We start from the raw sequence: 22585 nt of genomic DNA, 5'->3' as shown, positions 1-22585 counted from the left end.
CAGAAAACTAATATTCCATTGAACTGCAATGTAAAGATTGCAGCCTTTCCCCTTATCTCCTCAGCTCTCACCAAGTTCTTACGTCCCAGGGCCATGACCGGGTCAGTTAGTCTGGGCCATTTCCCCCCATTTTTTTGTGGCAATAAAACTTTTTTCCCCTTGGGTTTGGAATTCCCTGCTCAATTATTTTTGTGAGGTCTTCCCCATTCCTCTTTTTAGTCAATTTTAGGAGAAAAATGGTTATTTCAGTTTACTTATTTGCGATTTCACATATTTGCCCTAGTTTGCTTTTTTATTTCTTTCCCGCACCCTACATAGAGACTGTTGGAGAAGGGTAACATTTTATTACTTGGTTTTATACTTTTACTTGAGAATAAACCTAGTCGGAAAAAGAAAATTCTGTTCAGAAAGGAAACCACCAGTTGAGGCCTCCACATCCTAGAAATCTCACATATGCAAGGTGAAAAAAGATTTATTTTATAAAGCTGTATCAACAACAGCAATGCTAATATGTGCAATTAAAAATGTCAATATTGAAGTTCCTTTTTTTTTTTTAATGCTGAGCACAACTTGCTAAAATGTTACCCACATGCATTACTTCCTCCTCTACACTATTCTAGCATAAAACTATATAGGTGAGCCTTGGAGAATGCCCATTTTTTGATAGGGACAGGTGTCTGCCTTCATCAAGAACACAGTCTGAAAATACCAAATATGTATACAATTAAAGCACAACGGCTTTGAATAGTCCTATAACCTCAAGGTTAATATTTAGCTTTTCCCAAAGCAAGTAGGCCACTGCCTTGAACTACAGTTGCCTGGCCATCATTCCAGCACTGGTGCATGCTTATTCCCTTTCAGAGAGTCCAGGGGCCCTTTGCATTCAAGAGAGGGTGCGAGTGAAATGCCAATCTAAAAAGGGAACTTAAAGAAGGGAGCGGGGTGGGATCCAATATCTGCCAGAAACCAGATGCCAATGAAATAAACGGCACTGCTAAAATAACAAGTCTACTAATAACGACAGCGATAATAGCTCACCAATCAATTAAAATTCTGGAGGAAAGCTGGATATTCGGGAAAAAAAGGAGAATCCACAAACCAAAACCATGAGAAAAAGTTAATTCTGTTTAGCTAGTGATCCCAATATTTTCTTTTTTAAATTGGGGTGTGCAGAATTCACTTCTTCCCCAAGCGGCGTCGAGTGCTTTCGCTCCTGCAATACTCAATCGGGAACAGTGCCTTGGCAGAACAAGGTTTTGGAAAGCGCCATTATAAAGTGAGAGAAGTGAGACTCCAACGCTTTGATTTTCTAGCCCGCTGTCACCTAGAGGTAAAGGTCACTCCTCGAGTGGGCATCTCCTTTGGCAAAAGAAACTAACGACCCGGCAGCAGGGTGATGGGGAAGAGTGTTCTCAGGAAGCCACGAGTCGTCGTGCTCTTTAGCCTCTCCTCGAGCCCGTCAAGAACAGGTACCCGAGCACCGCTAGACAAAATGGGCCACATTTAGAAAATGTCCCGTAGTTTAGGGTCCGCACCACCCCCACTGCCACCTCTTCTCTCTCCCCCACCGCCCGCCCCTTTGCCTTTTCGAGAGTTTGTCGTGCCCCGGGTGCCTTAGGGGGTGGGGTGGGGGGGCGCCTTTTCCGCAATTGGGCTTCCAGGGTCCCTTCCCGCACCCAGGGCCCCGTCGAAGTCCTGTCCTAGCCCAGCTTGCGGATGTCCGTCTCCTACCCCAGTGCTCAGAACGCTCAGAAGAGAGCACTTCGGAAGAGATAGGCGTCCTCTACTCACCGGCAAGTGGCCCAGATCCGTGACTTCCTTGTCCCTCCAACCCCCAGGTCCCGCCATGGCTTCGAGCCGATCTAAAGCGGGCGACTGAGTTAGGCACGCTCGGGTAGTCTGAGGTGGAATCGGACAAGAAGTTGAAAAGGGAGAGGAAAAGAGAGAGGACGGGGAAAAGGAACAGGGGACCAGGGTTTGTGGCTTGGGAGACAGAGGAGGGGAAAGTGGAGAGAAAGAGTTAGGAGTGGAGGGAAGCTGGAGTTTGAGAGGCGGGAAAGCAGGTTTGGCTAAGGCGAGAGACGAGCCTGAGAGTTGGTCCTGGAGACCAAGGAGTTTAGAGGGGTGCTCCACCGGCGAGAGCGCAGTGTCTGCCCCGGCAGGGTGCGCCTCTTTCAGGGTGGGGAGGGGGGCGGTACAAGGAGGGAGGCCCCCCGGGAGCAGCTCGAAGAGGATTGGTGCAGCGTCACGTCGCCAGGTGGGCAGCCGCGCGGCGGGGAGGCAGGCTGGGCGGAGGGGTGGGGGGCACTGGCCGAGGGAGGTGCTGAAGGACTATAACGGTTTGCGAGCCGGCCTCTTGTGGCCTCCACCGACTGCACGCCCCCTCCCACATCCACCCCTGAGCCCGCCGCCCCCGCCCCGGCTGGCGAATGTTCCACAGGAAACTTTTTCAAGGCAGCTGCCAGCCCCGGAAAACCGGTCCCGCTCCGCGCCGCTCCCAGTCTGGGCCTCACAGCTCTGCCACAGTCCAAACAGCCCGCGCCCTCGCCTCTCCATGAAACACTTGTGCCATTTTTAATTGTCTCTTTTCTCTTTCTGCTCCTCTGATTTTATTGCTTCATCTACTCAAAGACCCATCAAGTTAGACAAGGAAATGACTTGGCACTGCGTTAGGGATCAGACCCAGGCGAGCCCCTGTGCGGGTGGGGGGAGAGCACCAAGTGCCCTGCAGAGCTACCACAGCTCGGCCTTCGAAATCCCTGGATAAGGGCAGTGCGGCATGGACAGGACGCCGCGATATCCCCTTGAGGCGGACCGCATCTTTTCTGGCCCAGAGCTAGTTGATACCAGGTCCGGTCTGCTCAGTCGGAACCGCACCTGTTCCCAGGTGCTGGAAGTTAAGAGACTGAGTCGCTTAAGCCCTAGCTACCCTGTTCCTAAGTTTGCAGTTTGTTGCGTTGAAAGAGCACAGAGAAAGTTCCTGCGAATTTCCCAGTCTCCGGCGCTCGGCCGGGTTCATTCATTCGCTCATTCGTTGCAAAACATTTCTGAGCGCCCAGGCTCTTCGCCTCCGTTTCCCCCCACAACGCGCAGGGGATCTGACACACGTTTTAAAAGAATCTGACAACGGGATTTAGCCTTAAGAAGTAAGGCGCCTCTTGAAGAGTTTATGGGAAAGGGATTGGGTGCGTAAAACTAACCGCATTCTAAGCTCTTGGACTGCACAGAGCACTTTAGAAAATGTCCCGAAGCTGCTTACTTTCCCTGGAGCTTACAAACTGCGTTCGCGCACCGGCACTCTGGGGTTGGAACGCAATGTGGGGGGTTTTGTTTCCTGTTTCTTTTTTAATTAAGAAATTTCTGCTCCCTCTAGGAAGATTTGCATGAATAATTCTTCCTACGGACCTGAAACTCACCATTTCTGTCACACGCTTCTAACTTTTGTAATTATTCTCTATATATTGGTGGATTTTGTTTCTTCCGTGTCTGTTTCAAGTTCCGAGTTTGACCTCTTTACATTCCTTAACCTCCCAGTCCCAGTGAGAGCTGTAATGGCCACAGCCTGTCTGAGGAACCGGGTGTCCCTAAATAAATTTTCTGTTAACGGGTGCGGAGAAAACCAACTACCACCCCCTCCCAAAGAAACTCGGGTGTCCTGGAACGAATTTTCATGTTAATTCAAATATGATGTAAACCATACAGAAATTGCATTTTCCAAGAATCCAAATCCTGACAACTACACCGCACAAAATCTTGCCCTTCTAAAACACAGTTTAAGAATTCCTGGGTGATTAGAAAAACTTCTGGATGTTGCTAAATACGAGCCTGAAAACAGCAATTCGTGACTAGAGAGATGGGCAGGTGAGCTAGTTAATAGAAAGTTATACTTTTGTATACATATCTAGTTTTCAGAAATCAAAATAGGGAGTCAAGAAATACAACATTTAAAGGAACTCTTTAGAGAATCTTTGCTAAAGGGAAGAAGTGTTCATAAGTTAAGACTTTTTTTTTTTTTTTTTTTTTTGACAATGAGGTTTGCTGAAAGTAGGATGTAGGGAAATGCCCCGTGGCCCCTGATGGCAGAGACTGTTTTAGCCTGTCTAAAGAGACAAGTCCAGACCAGGCAAAAGAATCCAGGCTAGATCACTGGGCTCTCTAGTTGCAAGGCTCCGTGGGAGGGTTAGCGGCTTCAAGACTCCATAGGGATTAGCTACATTGCCAGGCGGGACCCCCGTGGTGGTGGTTGGGTGGGGGAGGAATCTAGGTGTTTGACCAGAACATGACAGCGGACCTACACATTTTTAAGTTATTATTATTTTCAAGGAAAAATGAGGCATGGAAGAGCATGGGAACTTTGCCTTGTAAGCTGGCATTATGGCAATTTTTGTGGCCAACTTGGGGAAGATCAGCCTAGCTAACAGACCAGAAGGCATATAGGTGGCCCCCAAGCATGAGGCTTAACCCTGGGAGAAACCTTGAAATAGGGCACTTGTTTTCCAACTTCAGGACTTCTTTTCTCCCTTACCCCATAACCATCACTTCCCCTTTCAAAATGTTCTTTTTTCTCTCTTTCTCTCCTGACCTCAAACTACATAAAAACAACCCTAGTCCATTCAGGGTCTAGGAACTTGTCAGGTTGTGTTTTACCCAGAAATAATTTAGCCGCCAACAGCATCCGCATGTCCCATATTTATTACATCTCTTTCTCCTCCAATCCATTCGTTATCTTAAGGCCCTGAGAGCTTTGTAACTTCTGATTGTTGGTATTTTTTAATAGCTAAAATTTATTGAATGTTTGCTGTATGTTCTGGGCTAAGTGTTTTGTATATACTATCTCATTTAATTTTGTCAAAAATTCTTCCAGGTTTTTAATTATCTCAATTTCATTGTCAAGAAAATTGAGGCACAGAGAGATGAAGTAACTTTCCTAAAGCCTCTCAGCTAGAAATTGGAGGAGACTGGCTTCCAACTCAGGCAGTCTGACTCCAGAGCCCACTTGTCAATGGCTGAAGGGTCAGTGCATATTTTAAGCTGTGTGAAGAGGAGCCAAATTCAAAAAAGCCTCAGGGTGAGTGAGATCAGATGACATTAGCTAGGCCCATGAGCTATCTAATTCCCCTTTCCCCCTTTCAGCCTTCAAGCCCTCCTAACAGAAATAACAAGGACTTTTATAAAAAGAAATGGAACCCAGTTATAGCCCAAGAGTAGCAACTGACCTGCTTGAGCAGAGATTATCAAGTGGGTCAACTCACAGGGAAAAATCATGGATTTCAAGCTTAAGAAACTTCCAGCGGTAAAAATCCCAGCAATTTTCAATGCTTGAAAATATCAAAATCCATACCTATTCCTTCCAGGGACTTTTTTTTTTTTTGGCTGAGAACGAACTATTCAGTGAAGTCTTGAAGGAGGCTGTATTTGTGAGCAATCGTGCTTAACAGACCTGAGGTGTTAAATGGCAAGGTTATAATCAGTTACCTTAGTTGGTAGGAGTACTATAGACATGGTGCCAAGGGTATGGGTTTGATCTCCCAGAGGGCCAGTGTGCATCTCTCCATTCTTTTGCCCTTGATAATACCGCCTCTCTGACCAGCCAGTGATGCCTTTTGGGAAAAACAACTCCAAAATCAATACTTCATTTTTGTATACAGATAACTACATATTCATTGTTTTTCATGTAAATTGCTAGTCACAGTGATCTGGAGAAAGTATATTGCAAGAACATGTCTGTGTTATAAAATATATAGATTCAAAAGATTCTAGGCTGCATTTTCTTCCTTTTTTCATTTATACATTTATGATTGGTAATATAAATGTTGATAAACACTTTAAAAATGAATCTCATAAAATGCTTTATTAACCATTTATTAAGCATTTAAACACACAAAAGTTCTGTCTTTTATTGTTTTTTCTCTACTCTGACATCTCATACATGAAAATGAATATGTTGCCAACTTCTGTTAAGACAAGGTTGCTGTCTACAATTATTGGTCTTGGGTTATACAGCAATCTTCTTGAAAAAATACTTTCAAACATTTGTGCTTACAAACACTAAAGATCCAATATCTCCCAGTATACTTGTGAGGGGCTGGGGCATCATAACTGAAAGAGTCTCAGGAAGTGCTTGCTGAGGGAGAAAACTTCTTTGGGAGCCACTTGGTTAATGGACCTTCTTAAAGTTTTCCTGTTTCTTTTTTATGGAGACACCTCTGAAACTGTAAGATTTCTGCCACAATCCCCAACACTCTTGAGACCACTCCTTTTGATTTTTTTTCCTATGCCACTCCTCTGGGGACAAAGCAAAAAGCCACCTGATGTTTCTTAGGCTAAAGGTCATGAAATGTGCCTTCTGACCATAGTTTGCAAAGCTTCTGTCACTTGTTATGGAATGCTCTTAAGCTCGGCATGATTTGAGCTATGCTTGTTTCTAAAATGAGGCCCTGGAAATCTGATCCTAACTGAACACGGGTCTTGTTGCTATTGAAAACTGGAATGCTACTCTAAAAAAGACAATTGTTTTATAAAGAGAACTAAAACAAGGAAATTAAACCCAAAACTCAGATAAATTTCTGAAGTTGGCCATGGGGCTTCCTTTTGTTTTTGTCTTTTCCCTCTTAGAGGCCATGTCATTCTCGCCCTGGAATTCTCAACCCAGAAACTTTAGGCTAGCCATTCTCCTTCACTCAGAACAAACTTACACAAGAGCACATTTACCTTGATACTAATGAAGCTTATGCTTCAAGACACTTCAGTTGTACTTCCAAAGGCCTAGGAGGAGCCCTAGTAATCCTGTATTGACAATTTTGTATTCCTTTTTGAAGTGGGTTCCCCAAATTATTAAAGCTTCAAATCCAACAAAACTTGGATTTGGCCCTGAATGCATAATGTATCGTGAACATAGTTGAAGAGTGTGTGTGTGTGTGTGTGTGTGTGTGTGTAATCTCCATATCACCAGGCTCGACACAGTAAGAGTTACAACTAACAATTCACAACAAGAAAGTGTGTATTTTGAAAACAGATAAAACTCAAAGAAGAAAAAGAGGAATAACACTGAACTTTAAGAAATTATCCATATATATAGGAAAAAATATATCACATAAGCAGGATGGATATCCCTTTGATTGAAAATAAAAAGGAAACTGTATATTTTTCCTGCTTTGTCAAAGATTATTTGACCATAGAGTTGAGGGTCCGTATCTGGGCTCTCTACTCAGTTCCACTGGTCTATGTGTCTGTTTTTGTGCCAGTACCATGCTCTGTCTTAGTGATCACAGCTTTGTATTAAAGCTTGAAATCAGGCAACGTGATGCCCCCAGTTTTGTTTTTCTTTTTCAACATTTCCTTAGCAATTTGGGGTCTCTTCTGGTTCTATACAAATTTTAGGATTGTTTGTTCCAGCTCTTTGAAAAATGCTGGTGGAATTTTGATTGGGATGGCACTGAAAGTATAGATTGCTCTAGGCAGTATAGACATTTTAACAATATTTATTCTTCCGATCCATGAGCATGGAATGGTCTTCCATCTTTTTGTGTCTTCTTCAGTTTCTTTCATGAGTGTTCTGTAGTTCCTCGAGTAAAGATCCTTTACCTCTTTGGTTAGGTTTATTCCCAGTTATCTTATGGTTCTTGGTGCTATAGTAAATGGAATCAATTTTCTAATTTCCCTTTCTATATTTTCATTGTTAGTGTATAAGAAAGCAACTGATTCCTGTACATTGGTTTTGTATCCTGCCACATTACTGAATTGCTGTATGAGTTCTAGTAGTTTGGGGGTGAAGTCTTTTGGGTTTTCCATATACAGTATCATGTCATCTGCGAAGAGAGAGAGTTTGACTTCTTCATTCCCAATTTGAATACCTTTTATTTCTTTTTGTTGCCTGATTGCTGTTGCTAGGACTTCTAGTACTATGTTGGGTATTATGGAGGACACATATTGCATGGAGCGCTGGGTGTGGTGCATAAAGAATGAATTTTGGAACACTGAAAAGAAATAAAATAAAATAAAATGGGAAAAAAGTAAAAAAAAAAAAGGTAAAGAGGAAAGAATATCATTATGGAAGTATGTTACAGACTGATAACAGGACCTATATGGGCAATATTTTCCTAACTCTAGGTCACAACACTGCCATTGGGGCAGGAACTAACAATGATAGAAACTATATTTTTAATGATTTATATCATTATATCTAAAAATTTCTAAGATTTTATTTATTTATTTGACAGAGAGAGAGATCACAAGTAGGCAGAGAGGCAGAGAGAGGAGGAAGCAGGCTCCCCACCAAGCAGAGAGCCTGATGCGGGGCACGATCCCAGGACCCCGGGATCATGACCCAAGCTGAAGGCAGAGGCTTTAACCCATTGAGCCACCCAGGCACCCCTCCAAAATTTCTAAAGTTAATACATACTCATCACAAGTCAAAACATTCAAAGGTGCATGCAGAAAAAAGAAGGAGTCTCTACCTTCTTCATCCAATCACAAACCACCACCACCACTCTTTCCTTCAACATGTTAACAATTTGGTATATATCCTTCTACACCATTCTCCAAGATCTTAAACTTTATGGAAACACACATGTACACACACACACATGCACACATACACATACATCTCTTTCCCCATTCTTTTGTGTTCTATTATTTGTTTTAACAAAACTGAGATTATATCATATGCACAACTTTACTATTTAACAACATGTATCAATGATATTTTCCAGGTGAAATATGTAGCTATAACTCATTCTAAAATTATTCCCTTTAAATTTTTTCTAAAAGAAAAAGCAGAATCTAATTAGTTCTTGAATTGTCAAGCTGACAATTTCATTTGTTAGAAGATAAAAGAAACAATGAAAAAAGTTTCTGTTCTTGATTTAATCTGAGGATTGAAGAAATTCTAGTTGATGACCCAGAAATTATAGGATTATATATATATATTCCAAAAGTGTGGTTCTTGTTCATAGTTCTGTTTTGTAGAAAACAATACATATGCACACATACACACACACAACACATACATAAACACAAAATCAAGAATGTTCTGAGAGAACTTTTGTTCAACAATAAATTATTGTGATACACTACACAAAGTTTGGGGAGGTGAGAGTTGAGAAAGTAAAGATTGATGGAAAGTACACAGCTGTTGCACTTCAGGGCAAATCTCCAGGCTCAGAAAAATGACAGACTTAAAATAAAAATACAAACAACAAACAAAAACAAACCCTTCAGATGCGATTGTGGTGATCTTTGGAATATCATAGAAGTACCACAAATTTGAAAAAGGGCAAAATTCCTATTTTCAAAAGAAAACAAAAGGATAGATTCCAGAAACTATGAACCAGTAAACTTGATGTTGGTTCTAGGACAATTCTCACAGAACATTATACAGATGGGTCCAAGGAGATGTTTCCCAGGAATAAGCAGGAATATGCTAATAACGAGCATAGAACATATGTTCTATGTTGAATGGTGTAATAATATCAAGGCTTCTAGGTGCCCCTTAATGAACCAAGCATCTTGTTAACATGACCTTGTGACATCCCCTTCCACAATGAATCAGTGCTAGGCCCATAAAGCTAATATAATATAGAGGAAGTGATAAAGTATGGCTTATAAAGCTAGGTTACAAAATACACTAAAGCTTCTAACAAAGTTTCTCAGATTATTTGATGTGTGATGAGCCATTTGCCAAGCTTTGAGGACACTGAAGCAGCCCTGTGGTGAGACCTATATGGAGGAGAACTGAGGCCTGTTGTCAACAGCCATCTTGCAATCATGTGATAAGCCACTTTGAAAGTGGATTTCCCAATCTCATTCAAATCTTCAGATGATAGCAGTCTCAGGCAACATCCAGCTGCAGCTTCATGACAGACTCTGAGCTAAGCTACTCCCAGATTCCTAACCCATCGAAAACACAACAGATAAAAAAGGATTATTGTTTTAAGCCACTAAATTTTACAAATCAATAAATAATTGATATGATTTTCTCACCAAGTAGACCAGGATACTACTATAGTCACTATATTTTTATTTCCACAAAGGATCTTATAATATCCCCTTAGACAAGATAAACAAATGCGGTATGGATAAAGTACATATAGGCATATTCATGACTAGTGGAACAAAACAGTTGACTAATGAATCAATAGCAAATAATGAGCATTTTAATGTTGATATAAACTTATACTGAGCATAATCAAATATACATTCTAGAGTAGCATTGTCCAATAGAACTTTCCATGGTAGTGAAAATGTTCTGTATCTGCACTGTCCAATAATGGTAGCCATAAGCAACATGTGGCTGAATACTTAAAACATGGCTACTACAACTCAGGAACTGAATTTTTAATTGTATTTAATTTTAATTAAGGTAAATTTAAGTGTATATAGACACACAGGGCTAATGGTCACTGTATTAACAGTATAACTTCATATGAATTAAGAAATCAAGTTTGTTAAAATTTAGAGGAAAAAAATAAACAGAATCTTAAAGACAGAAATTCTAAAAGGAACGTGGTGCCGATTTTCTGTCCCTGGCCTGGTGTTCAACTTATTTATCAGTGTTTTATGTGACAACATGAAAGACATACATTATAACTTTCGTTGATGAACTCAAAGTGAGAATTATTAAAAATAGATTGACAGTATTTTTCCTAGTTCTGGTATGCCAAGGTCAGAGCAAGAAGGGAGTAGAGCTAAGGAAATGTTTGGGCTGAGACATAAGGTAGTCTTTAGGGTTAGTTCAAAGGAAAGGTCCCAAGGCCAAAACGGGGTAGAGGAGACAAGCAATAAATTGGGCATAGATTTGGGAGGCAGTGAAGCAGACACGCTAAAAAGATAAAACTAGAGATGAAACTGGAGCTGACAGGAATGATGAATAAGCAGGGGGTTAGAAAAGGGAGGCAGGGGGCAGACTGAAATGGAGCAAAGAATAAGCACAAATGAGAGCCAGTTCTTGCTGGCTTTGGGCTGCCTTGTTCCTCCTTTGGTTTCTGCTTATAGTATTTTGTTTTCTTTGGGGTGTGGGCTAGAACATTAAAGTAGCAGGTCCATTCTGTAGAGAATCATACTGTGCAAAAGTCTAGACTTATTGGCCTAAACCAGATGATATTTTATAGATATAAGTGTAAAATTTTGCACATAAGTTTAAAAAAAAAAACAAGCAATCAATTCCATAAGCACAAGAAGTGAGAAACTTAACATTTAAAGGTAATGTTAGTCTAGTGTTGCAGCGATACCAGAAAGACCAGTAAAATATCCAAATCAGAACCAATTTTTTAAAGATTTTATTTATTTATTTGACAGAGATCACAAGTAGGCAGAGAGGCAGGCAGAGAGAGAGGAGAAGCAGGCACCCTGCTGAGCAGAGAGTCAAATGTGGGGCTCAATCCCAGGACCCTGGGATCATGACCAGAGCCGAAGGCAGAGGCTTTAGCCCACTGAACCACCCAGGTGCCCCCAAAACCAATTTTTAAATTGCACCCCATACTTAATAAAGACATCTGAAGGGGTGTGGTTATTTTGGAGTATTACATTTGAAACAAATTAAATAGTCTCCAAACTAGGGAAAGTACAATAGTGAATAATTTAGAAATCATGACATTTGGAAAGGTCGAGTGACTTGTGATGTATAATTTTTTGAGGAGAAGGTTTAGGGAAATGGAGCAGCTGTCTTCACATATTTTTAACAGGAAGTCATAAGGAAGAAGGATCAATGGATAGAGGTTCCAAAAAGGTAAGACTAATAGCAATCTAAGGGTGAACATTCTAACAATCATCACTGTAAATAATTAGCTGCTTTTTATAAAGGAGAGAGGTCTCTCTAAAGGGAAAATATTTCAAGCAGAGACGAGATGATCATCTTCCCTGGATTTGTACAAAGAACTCATGGATTAGAAAATAGATTGAACTAAACAGACTCCAAATCCTTTCCAATTCTGAGAAGCTGTACAACTATTATTCTTTTCCTCTATGTATTGTGGTCTCTGGCTATTTATACAGAAGACATTGCTATTTTGTTTCCAACTTAGGGACATGTACTATCCTTAAGTCACACCCATGAAACTACATTTTATATAAAGTCACAGAACAAATGCTACTCTTGGGTAGAACACAAAAACATAACTAGCTATTTTTATATGTGGAGCAAGTGCCAAGCAATGCAAACACTGCCACCACTCCTTCCCTCTCCTTTTAACCCCTTCCTGATCCTAGGCATTACCAAGCAAAGTGCATTCTTATCACAATCTGTAAATATCTATTTCTATCTTTTCTGTTTTATCCTTGTGGTGCTGGGACATTAAAGAGGGTCTTTCAGGTTAGGTAGTGTTTGTGTGTTGCAGGGATAGTGTGTCATCTCTGGGAATGTGAAACATAAGTTATGGAACATACCCAATCGATTATTCCTCTTACAGTGCTTCTAAGGGAAATCTGTGTAAGAGAGTGGTGCTTGCTTTACATGATATACATTCTTCACCAAGGAGGATGCTAAAAGCTCAGTGATGGTATTCATTAACATATTTTCCATTGACAGGATGTTTTAAAAATTGCAATAATCATACATACTTGCTGTAACAAGTTAAATCATATAGGGGTGTATAAGGGAAATCTAGTAATTGCCTCTCCCTCCACTTTACAGCATTGAGATAATGTTAACAGCCTGGTTTTATCTCTTCATACCTTTATATTTACTCATGTAAATATGTGCAAACATATACAAACATATTTTCCTATTTTGAATAAGATAGATTATACTATACAACTTCTTTTACTTCGCTTAATATGTTATAGATATCAAAACATGTAAACATAACTTTCTAAGAACTGTGAGATAAGACTAATAGGTTTGATCACATAAAAATTTAAAACATCAGTGGACCTAGAAAAATATTTGTAACACATATTACCAACAAATGGTTAATAACACTAATAAACAAGGTGCTCCTACAAACTGATAGAGAAAAAGAAACTCTCCAATAAAAAAATGGGCAAAAGCTATGAATAGGCGATTCACAGAGGAGGATACTCAAGTAATCAATAAGTATATGAAAACTTACTCAACTTAATAGTAATTAAGAAAATGTAGAAGAAAGAAAAATCATACTTCATTAAAATTATAAAAGTAATAAAACCTCATGATAAAAGCAGGGTAAAAATAAGACTGTATAGATGTATATAAGGAAAAGTGTCATGATGAGCATCAGGTGTTGTATGGAAGTGTTGAACCACTATATTGTACACCTGAAACTAATATTACACTGTATGTTAACTAACTGGAATTTCAATAAATCTTTAAAAAATAAAAAATAAAACACTTATCCCCCCAAGAGAAAAACATAATGGTCCCACCTTCGCTCTTGCAGTCCCACTTCCCTTGAATTAACCATATTTACCACAAAATTTTCCATGCTATTACAAACATAAACAAAGCCATAACAAAGTCTATTTTAAATAAAAGCAGAAACTCCTACATATATTAACTTGTAACTTGCTTTTTGTATTTAACAATTCTTGTGGAAGTTTTCCTAGTCAATGTGCAAAGATCCAGCTCATTCTTTTAAATAGCTACATAATATTTCAAAGGATATCAAAATGTATTCAACCTGTTGGTGGATTTTCAAGTCATTTCCAGATTTTATTTTTTTATAAATTACCCTTCAAAAATATCATAGATATATCCCATGTGCTGATGCTTAGATTATCTAGTACAGATCTCTAAAACTGAAACTTCTGTCTCAAAGGGTATGTGCATTTTAAATGTTTGATAGCTGTTGCAACATTAATTTCCAAATCTTTGGTAGCAAACACATTCCCACCAGCAGTTTACAAGGGTCTCTAATTTCCACACATTTGCTCCAATAGATGATGCTAATATTTTTCTTCTCTTTTTTGTTTTTTAAAATAGCAATAGATCTTCACATGACTTGGTTCATAAAGAACTGCAATCCTACCAGTGTTTATGCAGATCAATAATTGTTCAGATTTGAAAAGAAATATAAGACACAGTTATATACCTCATGTACAATAAGAGGGATATGTTATTCAACTCTCTGTGCTTAAATTATTGTGCAGGATCTTGGATTTCTTTAATTAAGATTTTACAGTTTTAGAGAAGCTTTATGTTCATAGCAAGATTGAGGGAAACTTACATATATTTCCCAGACATACCCAGTCCCCACACATGCGTAGTTTTCCTCATTATCAACATCCCCCACCAGAGTGGTACGTCTGTTCTAACTGATGAACCGACTTTGACACATCATAATTACCCAAAATCCATAGTTTACATTAGTATTCTTTGTTGGTGTTTTACATTCTATGGGTTTGGACAAATATCTAATGACATGTATCCATCATTATGGAATTGTATAGAGTATTTTCCCTGCCCTAAATATCTTCTGTTGCCCACCCCCCTCCCTCCAAACGCCTGGCAACCACTAATATTTTTACTATCTACAAAATTTTAACTTTCCAACATGTCATATTGTTAGAATTATCTGGTATGCAGCCTTTACAGATTGGCTTTTTTCACTTAGTAATATACATTTAAGTTTCCTCTATGTTGTTTCATGAGTTGATAGATCATTTCTTTTTAGTGCTGAATAATATTCCATTGTCTTCATATACCACAGTTTATTTATTCATTTACCTACTGAAGGAAATCTTGGTTGCTTCCAAGTTTTAGAAATTATGAATAAAGTTAATATAAACTTCTGTGTGCAGATTTTTGTATAGACATAAGTTTTTAACTCCTTTGAGTAAGTAACAAAGTACACGATTTTGGATAGTATGATTAGAGTATGTTTAGTTTTATAATAAACTACCAAACTATCTTACAAAGTGGCTGTACGTTTTGCATTCCCACCAGCAATGAATCGACATTCCTGTTGCTCTATATCTTTACCAGCATTTGGTGTCCGTGTTCTAGATTTTGTCCATTCTAATAAGTATGCAGTGATAGCTCATTGTTTTAATTTATATTTACCTGATGACCTATGATGTGGATCATCTTCTTTTTAAAAAAGATTTAGTTATTTATTTTGAGAGAGAGCGTGAGCAGGGGGAGGGACAGGGGAAAAGAAGAGGGAGAGAAAGAATGTCAAATAAACTCCCGGCTGAGCATGGAGCCCAGCACAGGGCTTGATTACATGACTCTGAGATCATGACCTGAGCGGAAAAATTGAGAGTTGGACGTTTAACCAGCTGAGTCACACAGGCACCCCATGGATCATCTTTTTATAAGCTTATTTGCCATCATTGTATTTCTTTGGTTAGATGTCCATTAAAGTCTTCAGTTCATTTTTTAATTAGGTTGCTAATTATTGAGTTTTACATGTTCTTTGTATATTTTGGATAATAGTTCTTTTTTTCCAAGTTTTTATTTAAATTCCAGTTAGTTAGCATATAGTGTAAAATGTTTCAGGTGTAGAATTTAGTGATTCAACATTTACTTACAACAGACAATGTGCATCACAAGTTCCTCCTTAACCTACATCATCTATTTAACCCATCCTCCCACCCACCTCCCCTCTGATAACCATCAGTGTGCTTTCTAAAGTTAAGAGCCTGTTTCTTGATTTTCTTCTCTTTCCCCCAACCATGTTCATTTGTTTTTTTTTTTAATTCCACCTATGAGTGAAATCATATGGTGTTTTTCTTTGACTGACTGATTTCACTTAGCATAATACTCTAACTCCACCCATGTCACAGCAAATAACGAGACTTCATTCTTTGTTATGGTTGAATAATATTCCACTGCATGCGTGCATGTGTGTTCGTGTGTGTGTGTGTGTGTGTGTGTGTATACCACCTCTTCTTTATCCATTTATTCACTTTATCCATTCATCAGTTGATTAACATTTGGGCAGTTTCCATAATTTGGCTATTATTAATAATGCTCCTATAAACATCAGGATACATGTGTTCCTTCAATTATTGAATATTGTTGGATAATAGTTCCTTCTCAGATGTGATTTTACAAATATTTTCTCCCATTCTGTGGCTTGTCCTCTCATTCTCTTAGCATTGTCTTTCACAGACATTTTTCATTTAATGAAGTCCAACTTATCAATTATTTCTTTCATACATTTTGCCTTTGGTGTTGTGTCTAAAAAATCATCACCACACCCAAGGTCTTCCGTATATTCCCTTATGTTGTCTTCTAGAAGTTTTATAATTTTGCATTTTACATATAGGTCTGATCTATTTTAAGATAATTTTTGTAACAGGTGTAAAGTTGGTAACTAGATTGTTTTTTGCATATGGAGGTCCAATTATAAAAACACTATTTGTTGAAATGACTATATTTGCTCCATTGTATTTCTTTTGTTCCTTAATCAAAGATCAGTTAGCTATATTTATGTAGGCCTATTTTCAGCTTTATATTCTGTTCCCTTGATTTATTTGTTTGCTCCTGCACTAATATCACATGGCTTTAATTACTTAGCTTTATATTAAGTCTCATAATCTGTCAGTCTTAGTCCTCCAATTTTGTTCTTCTCCTTCAATATTGTGCTGGTTATTCTGGGGTGTTTTTTGTTGTTTTTGTTTTGTTTGTTTGTTTTGTTTTTGCCTTTCTATATAAACTTTAGTTTGTCATTGTTTACAAAATAACTAACCAGGATTTTGACTGGGATTGCATTGAATCTATAGATCAAGTTGGAAAGAACTTACATCTCAACAATATTGAGTCTTTCTGTCCATGAACATGGGATATGTTTCCATTTATTTAGTTCTTTTTTTATTTTATTCATCAGATTTATGCAGTTTTCTTAATGTAGAATGTAATGTAATGTATTTTGTTAGATTTATGCCTAAGTATTTCATTTTAGGAGGTCCTAATTTAAGGTAGTTGTGTTTTAAATTTCAAATTCTGCTTGTTCATTGCTGGTATATAGGAAACAATTAACTTTTGTATATTAACCTTGTATCTTAATCCTGACCATAATACCTTATTAATTCCTGGAATTTCCTATTGATTATTTCAGATTTTTGGCTTAGGCAATCACATCATCTGCAAACAAAACCAGTTTTATTTTTTCCTTTGCAATCTATATACCCCTTCTTTCTTCTTCCTGTCTTATTGCAATGGCTAAGACTTCTAGTATTATGTTGAAAAAGGAGTAGTAGGAGGGGACATCTTTGGCTTATTCCTGACTTTAATGTAAAAGCTACTAGTTTTTCACCATTAAGTATAATGTTAGTTATAGGGTTTTTTGGGTATATATTCTTTATCAAATTAAGGAAGTTCCCTATTTCCAGTTTACTGAGAATTTTTTTCATGAATGGGTGTTGGATTTTGTCAATTAGTCAGTTATGGTGATAACTTTTTAGATACAATGCTTTTTCTGTAACTATTAATATTTTCATGTGGTTTTCCTTTTTTTGCCCCTCCCCCAACTTAGTTGAACAGAATGGTTAGAGTGGGCTGGAATTGGATATTTTACTTTCCCCAGGTTATTTAAGGTCTAATTATATTCTAGTAAGTTAGGGTCTGGTTAACCTGTTTCTCAGGGTGAGCCTTGCTAAGAAAAAGAGCACTCTGGTATATCTCAAAATGGTTCCTTTACCATCCCCCTAATGGAAACACAAGGGGATTTTCCCCCCTATATTTACTGTGAAGAACCTGTTCAACTTCCTGGAAGTAAATTTCATGAGATCATGGGGGTCCCCTACAACTGGATACCACTGAAGTTTTTAACTCTCATACTTTCCCACTGAGTCTCCAGCAACTCTTCACTTACAGTTTAAGTTTTCCTATCTTGGCACTGGTACCCACAGCAGTTTCTGCTTGTGAGTGTCTGTTTCTATAAACAGCAACTCTCTTTCACTTGTGTCTCTCCAATGTTGGGGGCAGCAATTTGCCCTATGTCCTCCTCTCTCTTATGGATCCAAAAAGAGTTGTTGAGTTTCTAGTCTGTTCAGCTTTTTACTTGTTGTTAGGAGAGAGTGGTTACTTCCAAGCTACTCACATATGGAACACTGTCTTAAATCTATAGATCTTTTTCTATTTTTTTTAAATTTAATTTTTTTCAGTGTTCCAAAATTTATTGTTTATGCACCACGCCCAGTACTCCATGCAATATGTGCCCTCCATAATACCCACCACCAGTCTCACCCAAACCCCATCCCCCCTCCCCTCCAAAACCCTCAGTTTGTTTCTCAGAGTCCACAGTCTCTCACAGTTTGTCTCCCCCTCCAATTTCCCTTTTCTTTCAAGAGCATTTGTTTGTGGGAAAGGATGATGATGATGGGAAAATGTGTTTAAATATAGTCAAGTATTATATTGAGGTCTATCACTCATTTTTTTTAACCTAACTGCAGAATTCTTGTTTTCAGCTTCATCCTTGGTGTCTGACAGCATTATCTCATCTGGTAGGTTGATAGAAAAACTTTTAACAGACACTAACAATGTGCCAACTAAAATTTAGAATCAATATGTTGGCATGCCATCTGGCCAGACTAGTATGATAATCATTCTTTCACTGAGGAATTTAGGTACCAGTGTAGTAGTATGCTTATATGGAGATCATTGTGGTTTTTAGAACTTAATTGTGTGTTTTTTGGAATTATCTTTTTTTTTCTAAGTTATCTAATTTGTTAGTATATAATTGTTTATAGTAATTTGTTATCACACTATGTATTTCTCTTGTATTGTTTTCTATTTCTTATTTTGGTTTTTGAGTCTTTTCTCTTTTTTTTTCCTTAGTTAATGTAGTTAAACCCTTGCCAATTTTGTTTAAGTTTCTTTGAAAAATTGGTTATTACTATCAATGTTATGTTATTGTTTGTTCTGGTCTCTATTTGATTTCTTTCTGATTTTTCTTTGTTATTTCCTTCCTCTACTAAGTTTCAGCCAAGTATCTTATTTTTCTAGTTCCTTGTGGTGTAATGTTAAGTTGTTTATTTGAACTTTTTTTAATACAAGCATTTATAGGATAAAATTCACTCTAACGTCTGCTTTTGCTGCATCCCATTGGTTTTGGAATATTGTGAAGGTTTTTTGGTTTTGTTTTGAGACATATTTTGATTTGCCATTTGATTTCTTATTTGGCTTATTGCTTGTACAGTGGTGTATTGTTTAAAATTTACATATTAAATATTTAATATTTACATTGCAGATTTTTACCTTTGTTTTATTGTTGATCTTTAGTTTTGTACATTGTGGTTGGAAAATGTACTTGGCATGATTTCAGTCTTCTTAAATTTATAAATTTGTTATGTTCTTTTTTTTAAGATTTTATTTATTTATTTGACACAGAGGGAGAGATCACAGGTGAGCAGAGAGGCAGGCAGAGAGAAAGGGGGAAGCAGGCTCCCTGCTGGACAGAGAGCCTGATGCGGGGCTCTACTCCAGGACCCTGGGATCATGACCTGAACCGAAGGTAGAGGCTTAACCCACTGAGCCACCCAGGCACCCCTGTTATGTTCTTTTTAATGTGATTTAACCAGAGTATTTTTCTGTATGCACTTGATGAAAATGTATATTCTATTTTTCTGGGATGGACTGTTTTATATATTTCTTTTAGAACTGTGTATTCTGAAGTATGCTTCACATAAAAACAATGTTCTTGTTAATTTTGCATCTGGATAATGAAATTTGTTGAGTGGAAAAAATAATAATAAATTTTAAAAATGGTTAAGAGACAAAAAATCTTACATAGTGATATATGTCAATTATTTCTAAATAAAACTGGAAAAAAATTAAAAATTTTTAAAAAATAAAAAGAAGGTCATGGTGCTTAACTTGGGGTAAGAGAAAGGATAGCAGATATTGAATGGTTTTCCAGACTTTAGCTTAGGGCTCCTTGGCCAGACATCTTAGTAACAGCATCAGAGCTGCCACCTACAGCTCTTTCATACAGCCCACAAAGTCCAGTCTTTTGTCTCAGACCCAGAAAAGATTATTTGTAATTGCTTTGATTTATTGAATGCTGAAAACAGGACAGGCACTGTACTGATGTTTAACATGTATTATTTTATATGAATTATATGAAGATACTATTAATATCTTCACTTTTTGTGTAAGGAAATTGAGGTTTGAGGAGGTTAAGTAATTCTCTCAAAGCACAGTAAGGACTTAGATTCAGTTCTGTGAAACTTTAAAGCTTCTATGGTCTATGGTGGGGGCCAGAAATTTTTTTTTTAATAAGCAGTCATATAGGAAATTATTTTTGTTTTGTAGTCCATACAGTCTCTCTTGCAACTACTTTATTCTGCCATTGTAGAATGAAAACAGCCATAGATAATTTGTAAACAAATGAGCATGACTGTGTTCCACCGAAACTTTACTTACAGACACTGAAATTTGAATGCCACATAATTTTCATATGTCAAGAAATATTATATTCTTTTTTATTTTTTCAATCATTAAAAAAAAATAAAAACCATTCTTAGCTCATGTGTCATACAAAAACAGGTGGTAGTCCAGATTTGACTTCTGGGGCCATAGTTTGCTGATACTTAATCTGTAGCATCTCAAAGTTCTCAAAGTCTGGCAATTGTATAATTGAAAGACTTCATCAACCACTCTGCTTTTCCTTGAAAGCTCAGTATGGGTCAGTCATGCATGCACACATCTAAGACTTTTTTGGAGATATTTGTCTATTCAGTACCCATATATGTACTAATTTTATCTGGCACAAAGTGATCCCTTTCTAAGAATCTATTCAAATATTCTAGCATTCACTGAATAAGTCTGTATTTATTGGATTCTTTTATTTAACCTGGCTCTTCTTTATTTCACATGCCATGCCAAAGATGCCCATTGTGCCTGCATTCGTTCTATAACATATTCATCCTCCAACAGCTTAGGGGCATTTTCTACACAACAGTTAATGACTCTCACAAAAATAACAAATATATAACTTTTTAAGTATTAAGAATGATTGAAGGATTCTACTTTTGTCAATGATTTCAATAATAAACAGCCTTACTAAAAAGCTCTTAGGCATTGCAGTACACTGCAAGAAATGTCCTTTTTCTCTCTAATCCTTTTAAACATTACTCTTATGCACTGTAACCCTCAATACCGAGACAATGAGATCCATGACTGGAATGTCTTGCTTACCAGTGCCTAGCACAGTGGCTTGTCACATACTAGGTATTCACTTGTTAAATAATTGAATTATTAAGCTTCCCAGGTTAGCTGAGAAATGTACACACCCTTTTGATCATAGACCCTAATAATTTTGATAAATCATAACATAAGACAGCCTCTTTAAAAGGGCTTATGGGTCCCCAAAATGCTATTAAGATCAGAGATTTTATGAAGCTTTAGGTGAGAGAAAAACAGGTATTTTGAAAACTTGTACTCTGTCAGAGGAGTCTTCGGTAGGCCAGAAAACTACTTAAGAGTGGCACTGTCTCATCTCTCACAGCTTTTGGTGATTGATGGAGTGGATGATCCCCCGTCCCTTCAAGCTATTCCATATGCTGAAAATTAGCATTTGGGACACAGTTACCATCTATAAGAAGAATTATCAAGTTATTTCTCCCTGCCTGTGGGTTTGGCTTTAGGCTTTGTATGCTCTTGTTATCTGAGTAGATGTGTGTGGAAAGGTTAATAAGACAAAAACTGTGGATGTGGTTACCATCTGGACCTGTTAGCTTTTGCTGTGTTCTAGAACTTTAGACCCCCAAACTAACCATTGTCAATTCTATGAGTAACTATGCCTTCATCATGGGATGGACAGAGAAAGTATGTGTGAATAGCTGGAAACAAACCTCTCTCCACTACCTTAAAATAAGTTCAAAACCTATGTCTTACTAGTGGTGGTAGTTCAGAAGATTTGGTAACTCTGGAAAAGATTTCCAAAGGAAAATAAAAGTAAGGGTGGAGTGACAGAAGATTACTATTTCAGTGTGCGAAATAAGACAACTATCTACCGTATCCCTAGGCACAGATGGACCAAGGGAAGTAGGAAAGGGCCATGCAATATTTGACTTTCTTTTAAAGAAGTGAGATTCATTCATTTAAGGAGTACCTACTATGTGTCAAATAAGCAAAAAAAAAAAAAACCCTGTCTTTTGACAAATGTTAGGAAAATAATAAATAGGATAGGAGAAAGAATAATAACACCGTCTTTACCTAAGGTAGTCATATAAAACTTCAGTGAAGAGGCTAAATTTAGCTGGGAATGCTACCTGCTGTTTATGCTTCATGTCTCATTTTATCCTAGGTCCAGCTGTTCAGTTGGGGAGGGGAGAAGCTTTTCTAAGTAATTCTTTCCTACTAAAATCTCTAGACATTAAAGAACATTTTTAAAGGTTCTGTGTGGAAAGGAAGGGAACAGAAATTTATTGAACATTTTCCCTAAACCAGACTTCTTATGTATATTATTGAATTTTATTTATTTCCTATAATAGCTCCAGGAGGTCTGTGCTGTTATTTCCATTTTGTGGATGAATAGACTGAGACTTAGGAAGGTTAAATAACTTACCCAAGGTGACATAGGATTTTGAGATTCAAAATTAAGATTGTTTTGTCTCTGAAATCCATGTTCTTGTCATTATACCATGATACTACCCAACAAAGTGACTTACTTTACCAAGAAAGCTAATTAATTGCTACAATTTTTTAGGAGGTTCTGTACTA

At 37.8% G+C, this 22585-nt stretch overlaps 1 protein-coding gene across 2 annotated transcripts in view; it reads right to left on the bottom strand.

The window, feature by feature from the left end:
- NRK (Nik related kinase) overlaps window positions 1-1848 on the bottom strand; it is a gene marked incomplete at its 5' end in the record, with an annotated part of 127807 nt that extends 125959 nt beyond the window's left edge. For both annotated transcript variants that reach the window (XM_080795893.1, XM_080795894.1), the window contains one exon: window positions 1792-1848. In XM_080795893.1, the coding sequence (XP_080652019.1) occupies window positions 1792-1848 (57 nt within the window). The remainder of the gene's footprint in view (window positions 1-1791) is intronic.
- Window positions 1849-22585: the final 20737 nt, after the last annotated feature.

The sequence above is a fragment of the Martes martes genome (genome assembly GCF_963455335.1).
Source record: "Martes martes genome assembly, chromosome: X".
Classification (NCBI taxonomy): Eukaryota; Metazoa; Chordata; class Mammalia; order Carnivora; family Mustelidae; genus Martes; species Martes martes.
This window is presented reverse-complemented; position numbering and strand designations above follow the sequence as displayed.